The sequence below is a fragment of the Corapipo altera genome, unplaced genomic scaffold (assembly GCF_003945725.1).
Source record: "Corapipo altera isolate COAL_440 unplaced genomic scaffold, ASM394572v1 310, whole genome shotgun sequence".
NCBI classification, from domain to species: Eukaryota; Metazoa; Chordata; class Aves; order Passeriformes; family Pipridae; genus Corapipo; species Corapipo altera.
The window spans coordinates 136606-147910 of record NW_020885096.1 but is presented as its reverse complement, the minus strand read 5'-3'; the positions used below and the strand labels follow the sequence as shown (position 1 = coordinate 147910).

Here is an 11305-nt window from a genome sequence, read left to right as displayed (position 1 = left end):
TACCGGGGCCAGTCCTGCCCGAGCCCGGTACCGGGGCCAGCCCTGCCTGTGCCCGGCCCGGTACCGGGGCCAGCCCTGCCCGAGCCCGGTACCGGTGCCAGCCCTGCCTGCCCTGCCTGTGCCCGGCCCTGCCCGGTACCAGCCCTGCCGGCTGATACCGAGCGGGGCTCACACCGGCCGTGGCGAGGCCGGGGCTCACCAGGACACGGTGAGAATTCCGGCACGGCCGTAATGGGATGAGGGTAGCTCAAAGGCACGTCTGATCCTTCAAATGCAGAACCAGCCCAGAGCTACGATCCACTATCCACATGATTTTCCTTGTCGTAAGAAGCTGGTGATTCCCAAAGGGTGAAGATAAGGGTGCTGGGCCTGGCAGACCATGGGTCTGTGGTGCAATGCCAATTACAATGGGAAAGGAAAACTGCTTCACAAACACAGACCATCTCTATGATGTGCACTTTGGCAGAGTAAGGTGAAGGTAGCCTCAGTGTGACCTGCAGGAGTCCTGTGGTCCATGAGGATGAGGAGGGCAGTTTGGACAGGATGAGCACTGACAGTGAATACTTTGGGATGATGCTCCAAGGAGCTGCAAGGAAGCAGTGAAAGCAGTGAAAGGACTGAGCTCCATCAGGGAGCCAAGCAAGCCTGCCTCATGTTCAAAAAGGGTTTAAGCCTAAAAGATGAAGTAAAACATTGTAAAGATTATAAGGTGGATTTAGGTCTCTCTGGCACGAATACACGCATTAATCTTTTCCACTGTATTTTTCACCTGTCACATTTTCAAGTTTTTTCTGCAGTTACTTGCACCAGCAAAACACGGTTGCAAATGGAAAATGAGTTTCTGTTACCTGTCAGCAGCAATGTTTCAGCGTGCATGCTGAGAAGATAAGGTACCTTAAGTGCTCAGAACATCCAGGAAAGAGCCTGAAATGGGAATATGAGAGGGTGACTGTCTTGGCCAAGGTACAGGACTCGGGAGGGGTGAGCCCTGGGACAGCAGGGCACAAAAGCACCTGGTAGAGTGGTTCAGGCCAGGACTCCTGGCAGGAGACTCAACTGGCACTTGTACCTGGACATGCTCTGCAGTGCTGTACAGAATGTTTCATGATGAATGTGTGACAAAGCCATGGTCAAGGCCAAACAGAAGAGAGCAAGCTCCTCGGAAAAGACCTCTTCATGCTGGAGTTAAGAATGGAGGAGTCTGCTAAGCAAGAATACCTTGCTGTAGTAGCTGGGAAAATGTGCACCTGTTCATGAGAGTATCGTGTCCTCTGTATCTGCTCATCTGATCTGACCAACAGCAACTCCAAAACTTTTGTGGAACAGCCTAAACCATCTCTAAGTGCCAGGCTTGTACTCTCCAGAGTGTTGGAAATTGGCTCTGCTCCACTTTGGAGGGATAAGATTCAGCACTTGAGAGCTGTGATTCAGTGCAGCCATCCCAGGACCTGCCCTGACACACCTGAATGCTGCCAGGTGTGTCCCAGGGAGGAGGGGGGAACAGCCCCCTCTCCCAGGGGAGATGGGCTGCACGTCCCGCTCACATGGCAGAGCCACATCATTTGTATTCCAGTCTTGGAGAAGACTGATGTACACCATGATCAGATACAATATCTAAGTTCACAATATCTGGGCTGGGTGGGTTTTTTAAGTACACCTGTTAGTTAGGGATAGAGTGGCAGTTCTGTCACAGTTGAGAAGATGGAGACTTTGTTTTCACCTGTTTCTTGAAGTTAAAAATGCAGCAGGGACAGAAGCTTTCTGTGTTTGTACCATATACTGTATGTCTTTCTCTGGGATCAACGCAGACTGTGGCAACAGGATACATCAGCCAGTCTAGGACATCCAGTGGAAGAAATTCACTACAACTGATGACAAGGAAGAAGACTATCCAAGGGTATGGAGTGATGTAGAAAAAAGTGAAGTACTAAAGAACACACTCCCGGTGTTGGGGTAACACAGACACCAAATAAGGGTATGCATTTCCTCAGGGGTACAAGGTCAAAGATGACCCCACTGTAGTCCACAAACTCTGTATCATGATCCTCACATTGTTCATCATTTCTGGCTGAACTAAAGCGCATCCTTGAAAAAGATCTAGTCCAAAATAACGCAAAAATAGTGGTATAGAGTCAAATCATAAGCACACCTGACTCGTATACTCTGTCACTGAAAGTGGCCAACACTGAATGTCTAGAAAATATCATCACAGTGCTCATTTCCTGAAGGCTCTCATAGCTCCAAGGGATTTCTGGTTCAGAGACCTTCTGTGCCAGAGCTGTTAGATTTGTGGTTAACAGCCTTTGATGGATTTCTCTTTCGTATCTTTCATCCACTATATATTGACAGTCATGAAACTTAAGGCCATGAAGGACCATTAATTCTGCCCACTTACATTTGACAAGTAATTTCACACAGGCCTCCAATGATCTCTGTTACACAAACCAAGTAAATTGTAGAACACTGGAAAAGTTACCACTGTAATTTCACTAGGTACTCACTTTCAGCACTGAAAGCATGTGCCTGTTTCCCCTTGGAATTATTTGTTACAGTTTAAAGCTGTTAGTTCAGTGGTTGTTGTGCCTTACTCCTGGACAATTAAAAGCCTCTTTAGTATCCAGTGTTTTCACTCAGTACATGTATTCATACACTCTAATCAGTGTCTAAGTAATTAGAGTTCATAGAATCATAGAAAGGTTTGGGTTGGAAGGGGCTTTTAAAGGCCATCTGGTCCCTCCTCACCATAGGCAGGGACATCTCCACTCAATCAGGTCACTCCAAGCTCTGTCCAACCTGGCCTTGGAGACTTCCAGGGATGGGGCAGCCTCAGCTTCTCTGGGCAACTTGTGCCAGGGCCTCACCACCCTCATTTTTAAAATGGTCTTTCCTATATCTACTCCGAATCTACCCTCATTTAGTTTAACACCATTAAGCTCAGCTTAAAGCCATTACCCCTTGTCTTATCACAGCAGGAGTTCATCTCACATAAAATATTTTTCCAATCTTCAGGTAAGTGTTGTGAACCTCTCATACATTCTTTTCATTCTTTTTTTTATCTCTCTTCCCTTCAAGCCTTAAAAAAAAAAAAAAAAAAGGCTGTGAGCTCTGCCCTTTTTACTGTCTCACATTAACAGCATCTGTTTCCCAAAGACTGTCTACCTGTTAAGATCTGTTATGTCTTAATCCTATACTGTCAGCTTTACAGGGCTGGGACAGCTCTGGATTTTAGTGTCTAAAATAGTGGGTCCTAGACAAATTAAGCTGCTGGCACTTTAATACAGTCAATTGCTTCCCAGACGTACCTTTTTCTTTTAACATGCAGTCCTCTCTGGAGGAGTGATACACCTTCATCTTCCACAAGTATATAAGTTTGCATTTGACTGTTTTAAGACAAAAATTGATGTGAAGAGCCTTACTCTGCTACTCTTCTCCACTGTTATCTTCTCTTCACGACTTTTTTGCAGTTTTTTACATCACCTGCACATTTTATCAGTAGAGATCTTACATTTGCTTCCAAATAATCCATTAAGTGTGAAACAACACTGGCTGGAGAACTGCCCCCCTGGGCAGACTTGTTCACCTTCCCAGTTCCACGAGGGCTGGAACAGCCTGGGGATAGTAAACTAAAAATGCCATAAGGCAAATGCTGTAAAGAGGAAAGAAAATAATCAAATTAAATGTTGAATGAATTGATCCAGCATTACACCAAACAAGACCCAAGTTGGTCATTTCATATCACCTAATCTCACCTTGGAATGCAGAGTGTTCACCAGTAAAAACCAGAATCTCCAGCTTATAGACTGGGCAGTTAGCTGACAGTATTTCCTGCCTTTCCTTTCCCAAAGAGCTGGATTTTAAAAAATAATAGAATCAGCTTCCAGATTCTCTCAAGCTCTGCATCCTCTCTGGCACCAGGAGGTTGTTTTTCATGCCGCAGAATCTCTTTTGCATTCAAGACACCGAGCACCCCATCCCAAGGTGAGCAGCATCGGGGCTCTCGCTCTGTCCGTCTCTGCCGTGGCACCTGGTCCCGCCCGGCAGCCGCTGCAAACCCGAGCGTGCACAGGCCTGTGCTGCTCACAGGCAGGCCTGGGTTTGCTGCACAAATTCCTTGCCCACAGGACAGCCTCAGCCAGCTCATCGTACAGAAAGGCCTGCGGGCAACTCTCGGACCAGACCAGCCATTCCTCCACTCCTGTGTCCTGGCCTCTGTCTAAAACCGAGGCAAGGAATTCCCAGGCAAACATCCTTTCTGTCTGACAGCAAGAATAACAGACAGAGCTGTTTTCTGGCAATCCTATAATAGCTATAATGGCCAAAAAGGGAGAACCTGCTCTGCAGGTGGGGTCTGCATGGCATGCTGGGTGTGAATCAGAGGCCTATTTGACACTGCACCACTTGGGGTTCCCTGACTTTAAAGGATGTGAGATGATGTACACTGTTCTCTTTATCATGTTAGCTCTGACACATTTTAAATGGCACCCTACCCAGTACGACCGCCTTTCCTACTGGGATCATAACCTCCCTGTGCAAAACAAGCCTTTTATCAACAGAGGGTTTCCCAGGTAGCTGCCCTTGTCCTCGTTCTGAGAATGTTTGCTTAGTAACAAGCACACATCCCCCTAAGACACTGCAGAGATCTGGTTTCTTCCCATGTAAATGTAATCAAGACATGCCTTACTTGTTAAACAAACAAATCCAAGACTTCTATCAATTTGATCCAATGTTCCTGACTCTTAATACTTCTTTTGAAGTTTTTCTAATTTTTCAGCATCTCTTTTGATGCCAACACCAGAGCTCCACCTCGTGCTCCTCATGAGATAAGTACAGCAAATACAACCTCTCTCCTTCAGCAGCACCCCTGCAGCCATTAAGGGAGTCAGTCACGCTTGCTGGCTCATCACACAAACTCACAAGTTCACACTGAGGCTTTGATTTCTGGGATATTCACTGGAAAGATGATGCTGGAAAGCTGAAAAAGTAAAAAGATTAGTGGGGTCCTGATGGATACCAGGTTAAATGTAAGCCAGCAGTGTTCCCTCCAAGCAAAGGTGGCGACAGTATCCTGGGCTGCAGCAGGAGGGCTGTGGCCAGCAGGTAAAGGGCAATGAGCTATCTCCTCAGCACGGGTGAGACACACCTGGAGTCCTGTGTCCAGTCTGGGCTCCCCAGTACAAGACAGATATGGACATACTGGATCGAGTCCAGCAAAGGAATGTGGAGATGTCAAGTAATGGGAGTGTCAGTCCTAACAGTGAGACTGCAAGAACTGGGATTGTTTCACCTGGACAACAGGCTCAGCACAGTCTCATCCATGTGTGTCTCAGTGATGGGAGAATGTAAGGAAGACACAAACAGCTTCTGCTCGTGGTCTCTGGTGACCTTGCAAGAGGCAACAGGCACAAACTGAAATGCAAGAAATTTCATTTAAACATGAGAAAGAACTTTTCAGCTGTAAAAGTTACTACACACAGGGGCATACTGCCAGGAGGGATTGTGGAGTCTCCATCCCCAAGACATTTAAACTAGAACAGCTCTGAAGCTCTGGAAGAGTCAAACACAGCAAAGTGAAAGTGGTTGAACAGCTTTGCCCGCTGAATTGGACAAGTTGTGTTTATGCCTCTTGAAAAAGTGAATGCATAAACACACAAACACATAGGAGGGTGCAACAACAGCCCTGAGAGTACCAAGTCAGGGTAACTTTGCCCCAACATGTAGCTCATGCTCGCTCTCTCGATGCACCGTTCAGCAGAATTGCACAGCTTTAAGTAAGGTCAGCTCTACAGCTTGTCTCACTTCCCTCATCCCAGAGGCTGCAAAGTTTACAAGTGACCACATTAGTCTGCCTGGAAAGAAAATTAAATTTATTAAAAAAACCCAAAACAAACAAACCAAACCCCCTCCACAGAAACAGCCTCTCTCCATAGCCCATGTGCCTCAGAGTGGGGTCCAGAAAGTCTTCCTCTTCCCTTGACCTCACATGCCCTTCACCCATGGCAAGGCTGGGAAGGGGATGGAAAGTGCCAAGTGTTAAGGTGCTAAGAAGCTCTTGATGTTTCCATCTCTCAAGTGCTGTTGGCCTGTTCCTGCTCAAAGAGGGCCATGGCCAAATGCGAGCGGGACGCAAGTCCTTCCAAGTTGCTGAGCACACAGCGGTGGTACAGCTCCTCACTGAGCCGGGGGTTGCAGCTCCTCAGGGTGTACTTCTGCACCAGCCCCGGCTCCACAGCCCTGAACAGGTGCAGACCAGAATAGTGGAGGAAGACATCAAATACCTCCATGCTCTCCAGCACCTCATCTCGGTCCAGGATATCAGCTGCGAGCTTGGTACGTGCTGTCATATAGTCAGAATTATAAAAGCAGGCCTCAGCAAAGGAATATCTGTCAAAATGCCCATCCCTCAGGAAGTCAGTGCTGGAGGAAGCTGTCTGCTCACCACGGTACACCAGCGCGGGGTTGAACTCCTGGAAATGCACAGGAAAAAAGACCTGCCAGTTGCTGATGGTGTTCATGCGGCAGCGGTTCAGGAACTCCATGTTGATTTCTGTCCAGACACTGGCCAAGAAGAACAGTGTATCCACAGGGTGCTTCTTTGAGACTATATCCATGAGCTTCACTTGTGATGGCACCTCTGTTTTAACACTAATCCATGGGATTTTAACTTCTGAATAGCGTTTCTCCAGCTCTCCTACCATGGCTTTGACTCCAGCAAAAACATCCACCTGACCGACTCTCTGGGCATCGTAGGGATGGTAGACAAAAAGCAAAGTCAGCAAGGCATTATCATGCGTGTCCAGTGTGTTCATAGCAAACATATCCAGGAAGTTTGCCACATAATCCAGGTCCTGCACTGTCAAGGGAAGCACCAGCTGCACCCGCGTGGCCTCCGTCACATATGGCATGGGAATAATTTCCACCTTACTTAAGGGTCGCACCAAGCTCACTCGCTTGGCCAGAACGTGACTGTGGCCCTTCTGGGTGACAGCCTCCAGCAGCAGGTCCAGTGTGTACTCCATGCCCCGCGTGGGGTCAAAGCGCCGGTAGCCGTTGAGCAGCTGCCGCTTGCTGAAGCGGAGCAGGGGCTGGTACCGACGGTTCAGCTGCTCCAGCGCCGACTCAATGATCTCACCAACATCTGCTTTGCTGGCTCCAGAGAGCTCACACTTTGGGGAGCCGTCAGGACAGGAGAAGAGGTGCTGCTCAGTGAAGTAGTCCCAGTTGATCACTTCAAAGCGGGACTTTGGAAGGAACGGGGCGTTTATTCCCACAGGCCAGGTCACGCCTGCCTCGCCTGCAGGGGTCAGTGCTGTCAAGTTCCTGATCTGCATCTGTGCAAACAGAGAGCACAAACTGAGACCCACCACGTTCTCAAAGGAGTCCAGGCCAGCTCCCCTCCAGGCCCACCTCACCACCTACAAATGTCACACCAGCAGTTTCAGGTGTCAAAAGTGCTGTTTGTGAGACACAGGGCTGCAGCCTGTGTCTGGCTGACAGTCATCCACAAATGGAAGCAACAATCTTCCTCTACTGCACTAAAATAGAAGGAAATCTGTTTGGTCAAGGACTTTTTGGAGGTATTTCTCACCACATACCTGGAGGTCCTGTATCTCCCGGTAGGCTCTGTCCAGCTGGATCCTGCTGAACTGCTTGTGCAGCTGGTACATCAGGGTCATGTCGGAAACAGGATGGACTGCAAGAGCTGCTTGGAACTCCTCTTCTTCCTCCTTCTCTGGCTCAGTATTCTTGGCCAGTTCATAGGTGTGATAATGCTGGCCCTGAAGCAGACAAAAGCCAGAAAGACTGGAATGGAATCCGAGTTCACAGAGCAGCTTTCCCTCACCCCAGACATGCACCTGCCCCTCTTTCCATACGGACTGAGATAAAAAGGTATGAGTCATCCCTCCCACCCTAACCTCCATTTTCTTCTTGGTACCAACATGCCCTTTATCCTACCTCCAAAATCCTGCAGATCAGACCCTGATAGTAGGCCAAAAATTAAGTCACGTGTGTGCTATCTCAACATCACAGCTGTGATTCTGGGCCCCTCCCCAACGCTGCTATAGCACACAGCCCCTTCCTCCTCTGCAGCTCACAGAAAAGCCACTTTGCTACAGAGCAGGGACCAAGTAAGAGCATGGGCTCTGTCAGGCTCAGCTAACACAAAACCTTGAGCTGGGAGGTAGTACCTGGAGCTGGGAAACGCAAGTGATGCCAAGGAAATCAATGATGCAACGGCCCAGCCACTCATCTGGCCGCACACTGAGTATCTCATTGCGACAGCTGTCCAGGTGTGGGTGGAGCTTCAGCAGCAGGCTACGGGAGAGCAGGTAGCCAAAGCCCCCATGACAGTAGCGCGCCTGCTCATCCCCCCCGATGAACTCCTCCGCTCGCCCCAGGTACACATCCTGGTTAATGCTCAGGTGCGTCACCAGAGCCTTGACCTGCTCAGCCTGGGCATAGGTGTCATCTTGCATGATGTAGAACCAGTCATAGTCAGAACCAAAATGCTGATGGATATAGTTCATGGTCTCGTACATGAGCCAAATGGGCCGCTCGTCTCCATGGGCCACCAGCACCATTCCATGGGGCACCTTGGCACTGCGCAGCCCCGTGAAGTACAGCAGGCGTGGGAAGTGGTGGGCCACCGTCTTGTTCACTGCCACTGCCAACGTGTTCATGGTGGCCTTGGAGGTCAGCACAGCCACAAACAGTCTCTCATGGAATCCCAATTCTGTCTGGATATAGCGAGTTCTGTAAAGGAAGGACATACCTATATGACAAAGAGCTGGAGAAGAAAGATCAAGAATTATGGTAACTTGGGATAAATCCTTATTTGCTGGAGTCAACCCATGGTGAAACAGTCAAGCCTAGACGCAAAGCTTTAAGAGAAAACTCATTAGTGAAAATCCCATTTCGTGAAAACGCTTCCTTCAAGGCAGCTACAATCTCACATCATTTATGTGAGCTAGAAAACCATGCCAGTGTAATTAAAATTAAAATACCACAGAGCTAACCACTAGCAGCTTAGGAGGTTTGCTCAATTAAACCACAGGAAGGACTGTTAAGGAGTCCCTAGTGCTGGGGGCTGGGGTGTGCCAGGGTGCACCAGCTGCACGTGGGGCCCTGAGTGGCAGGAAATCACTGGAGCCCCAGGCCATGAGCCAGCAACAGTTGCTGGCCTTGGCCTAACAAAGGGTCCAAAGCCCTGCAGGACCCGGTGAACAATGAGAAGACCCCAGACCAAAGATCACCATTGGACCAAAAGGCACGTGAGAACGCACGTGAAGAGCATGTAGAGAGATTGTGAGGGTACAACAGCCATGGGGTCCCTTTGCTCAGGGTCCCTCTGCAGAGGCACCAGCCTGAGCTGTTCTGATGTTGCTGCACCACAAATAAAATACCTAAAGGAATCAAAGAAACTCTGCTACAGGAAGCCTGGGGTCGAGGGAACTTGTCTGACAGTGTGACTGTGGTTTGTGGAAGGAGCCGAGGGGGTACCTGTGGGTCACCAGAGCCACCACTGCGAAGGGACCCCAGTCCCAGCAGTGACAGTCTGCGTGGTGCCAGTGTGACCCCCAGAGTGGCCCTGGATGGTGAGGCAGGACAGTTTCGTACAATACATTATTATAGTGTATTACATTACCTCAGTAGATTATTGTTAATTGCTCAAAACTTCCTTAATGAATAGACTGCTTAGAAAAGTTTTGAAGAGTAATTTAACATGTTCTATTAGACACAGGTAACAAAAGAATCATAGAATTCCAGACCATTTCGGGTTGGAAGGGACCTCAAAGCTAATCCAGTCCCACCCCCTGCCACGGACAGAGACACCTTCCACTAGCCCAAGTTGCTCCAAGCCCTGTCCAATCTGGCCTGGAACATTTCCAGGGATGGGGCAGCCACAGCTCCTCTGGGCAACCTGTGCCAGGGTCTCCCCACCCTCACAGGGAAGAATTCCTTCCCCATATCCCATCTAACCCTGCCCTCTATCAGTTTGAAGCCATTGCCCTTTGTCCTGTCCCTCCACGCCCTTGTAAATAGTCACTCTCCATTTTTCCTGCAGGTTTCCTTTAGGTCCTGGAAGGCCACAGTGAGGTCACCCCACCCTCTCTTCTCCATCTGATAATCCCAATTCTCTCAGTCTTTCCTTATAACAGAGGTGCTCCATCCCTCTGACCATCTTGGTGCCTCCTCTGGACTTGCACCAACAGCTCCATGTCCTTCCTGTGCTGGGCACCAGGGCTGGAGGCAGCTCTGCAGGTGGGGTCTCACCTGAAGGGGCAGAGGGCTAGAATCCCTCCCATATTGAAAAGAAATATTCTCAATCTTCTTGGGCACTTTTGTTGCCTTTTTTTCCCCCTCAGGTTAATTTCCTAAACAAGTGTCTTCCACTCCTTTAAGGTGACAATCTTGGCCATCGCCTTGTTGCATCACGTTGTTCCTACACAAGGTAATTCAAACAGCAAATTCCACCTTGAACCTGTTCACTCACGCCGAGATTTAGAACCCCAAATGCCATCCACACGTGACTATTTTCCCTGAAGGAAAGCCGGGCCAAAAAGCACAGAACTTACCTGAGCACTTTTTTGTAAGGCTTGTTGGGGTCTCTGTAGTACGGCACAATGCGGGGCCTGAAGTCCTCGTGGCCCGGGCCCGGCCCCCCCTCCGCTGCCTCGGGCGGAGCCCCGTGGGCGGGCGGCGCGGGTCGGCCCGGTGCCAGGCATCGCTCCTCGGCCGCACCGTGGCTCCAGGAGGCACGCAGGAGGCTCAGGCTGCAGCCGAGGGACAGCCCGAGCAGGAGCGGCAGCGCGGGCCGCAGCGCGCCCAGCACCGCGCCCAAGCGCATGGCGGCGGCTACGGCCGGACCGAGCTCCCGGAGGACATGGCGGGCGGGGCTCTCTCACCCGCAGGCCGGCGGCAGCGCCGGGGGCGGCCCGGGGTTCCGGGCCGAGGGCACGGGAGACGGCGGCGGGTCCGTCCCGTACGCGCTGCGCCGCTGCCACCTCACCCGCCGCATCGCCCCTCGCCCTTCCGCTTCCGCTCCGCTCTCGATGGTAGCGGGCGGCCGCTCCGCCCCCCCGCCTCTATGGTACCGCAGGGGCGGGCCCGGGCCGGCTCGGGGCACGCCGGGGGGCGCGGCGGCCGCCGAGGGACGCGCGCCGCCCGGCGCCGGTGACGCTCGGCTCTGCGATTGGCCGGCGCGCCGGGGGGGCCGGGTGACACTCGGCGCTGCTATTGGCCGGCGCGCCGGGGGGGCCGGTGACACTCGGCGCTGCTATTGGCCGGCGCGCCGGGGGGGCCGGTG

General features: G+C 50.8%; 1 protein-coding gene across 1 annotated transcript; it reads right to left on the bottom strand.

Annotated features, from left to right (window-relative positions):
- Positions 1-5843: 5843 nt before the first annotated feature.
- On the bottom strand, positions 5844-10940 carry CHPF2 (chondroitin polymerizing factor 2). The gene is made up of 4 exons (XM_027669655.1): positions 10575-10940; positions 8187-8751; positions 7593-7775; positions 5844-7328 (listed from the first exon to the last, which is right to left on the bottom strand). The coding sequence occupies exons 1-4, from the start codon at positions 10844-10846 to the stop codon at positions 6066-6068; spliced, it is 2283 nt and encodes a 760-aa protein (XP_027525456.1). The 5' UTR covers positions 10847-10940; the 3' UTR covers positions 5844-6065.
- Between the last annotated feature and the right edge of the window lie 365 nt (positions 10941-11305).

Excerpts from the sequence above, each read along its gene's own strand:
- CHPF2 (XM_027669655.1), bottom strand. The coding sequence starts at position 10,846 with ATGCGCTTGGGCGCGGTGCTGGGCGCGCTGCGGCCCGCGCTGCCGCTC. Across the intron at positions 8,752-10,574 it reads CCTTACAAAAAAGTGCTCAG|AACTCGCTATATCCAGACAG; the intron begins GTAAGTTCTGTG and ends CTTCCTTTACAG. Across the intron at positions 7,329-7,592 it reads GGGAGATACAGGACCTCCAG|ATGCAGATCAGGAACTTGAC; the intron begins GTATGTGGTGAG and ends CTGTTTGCACAG.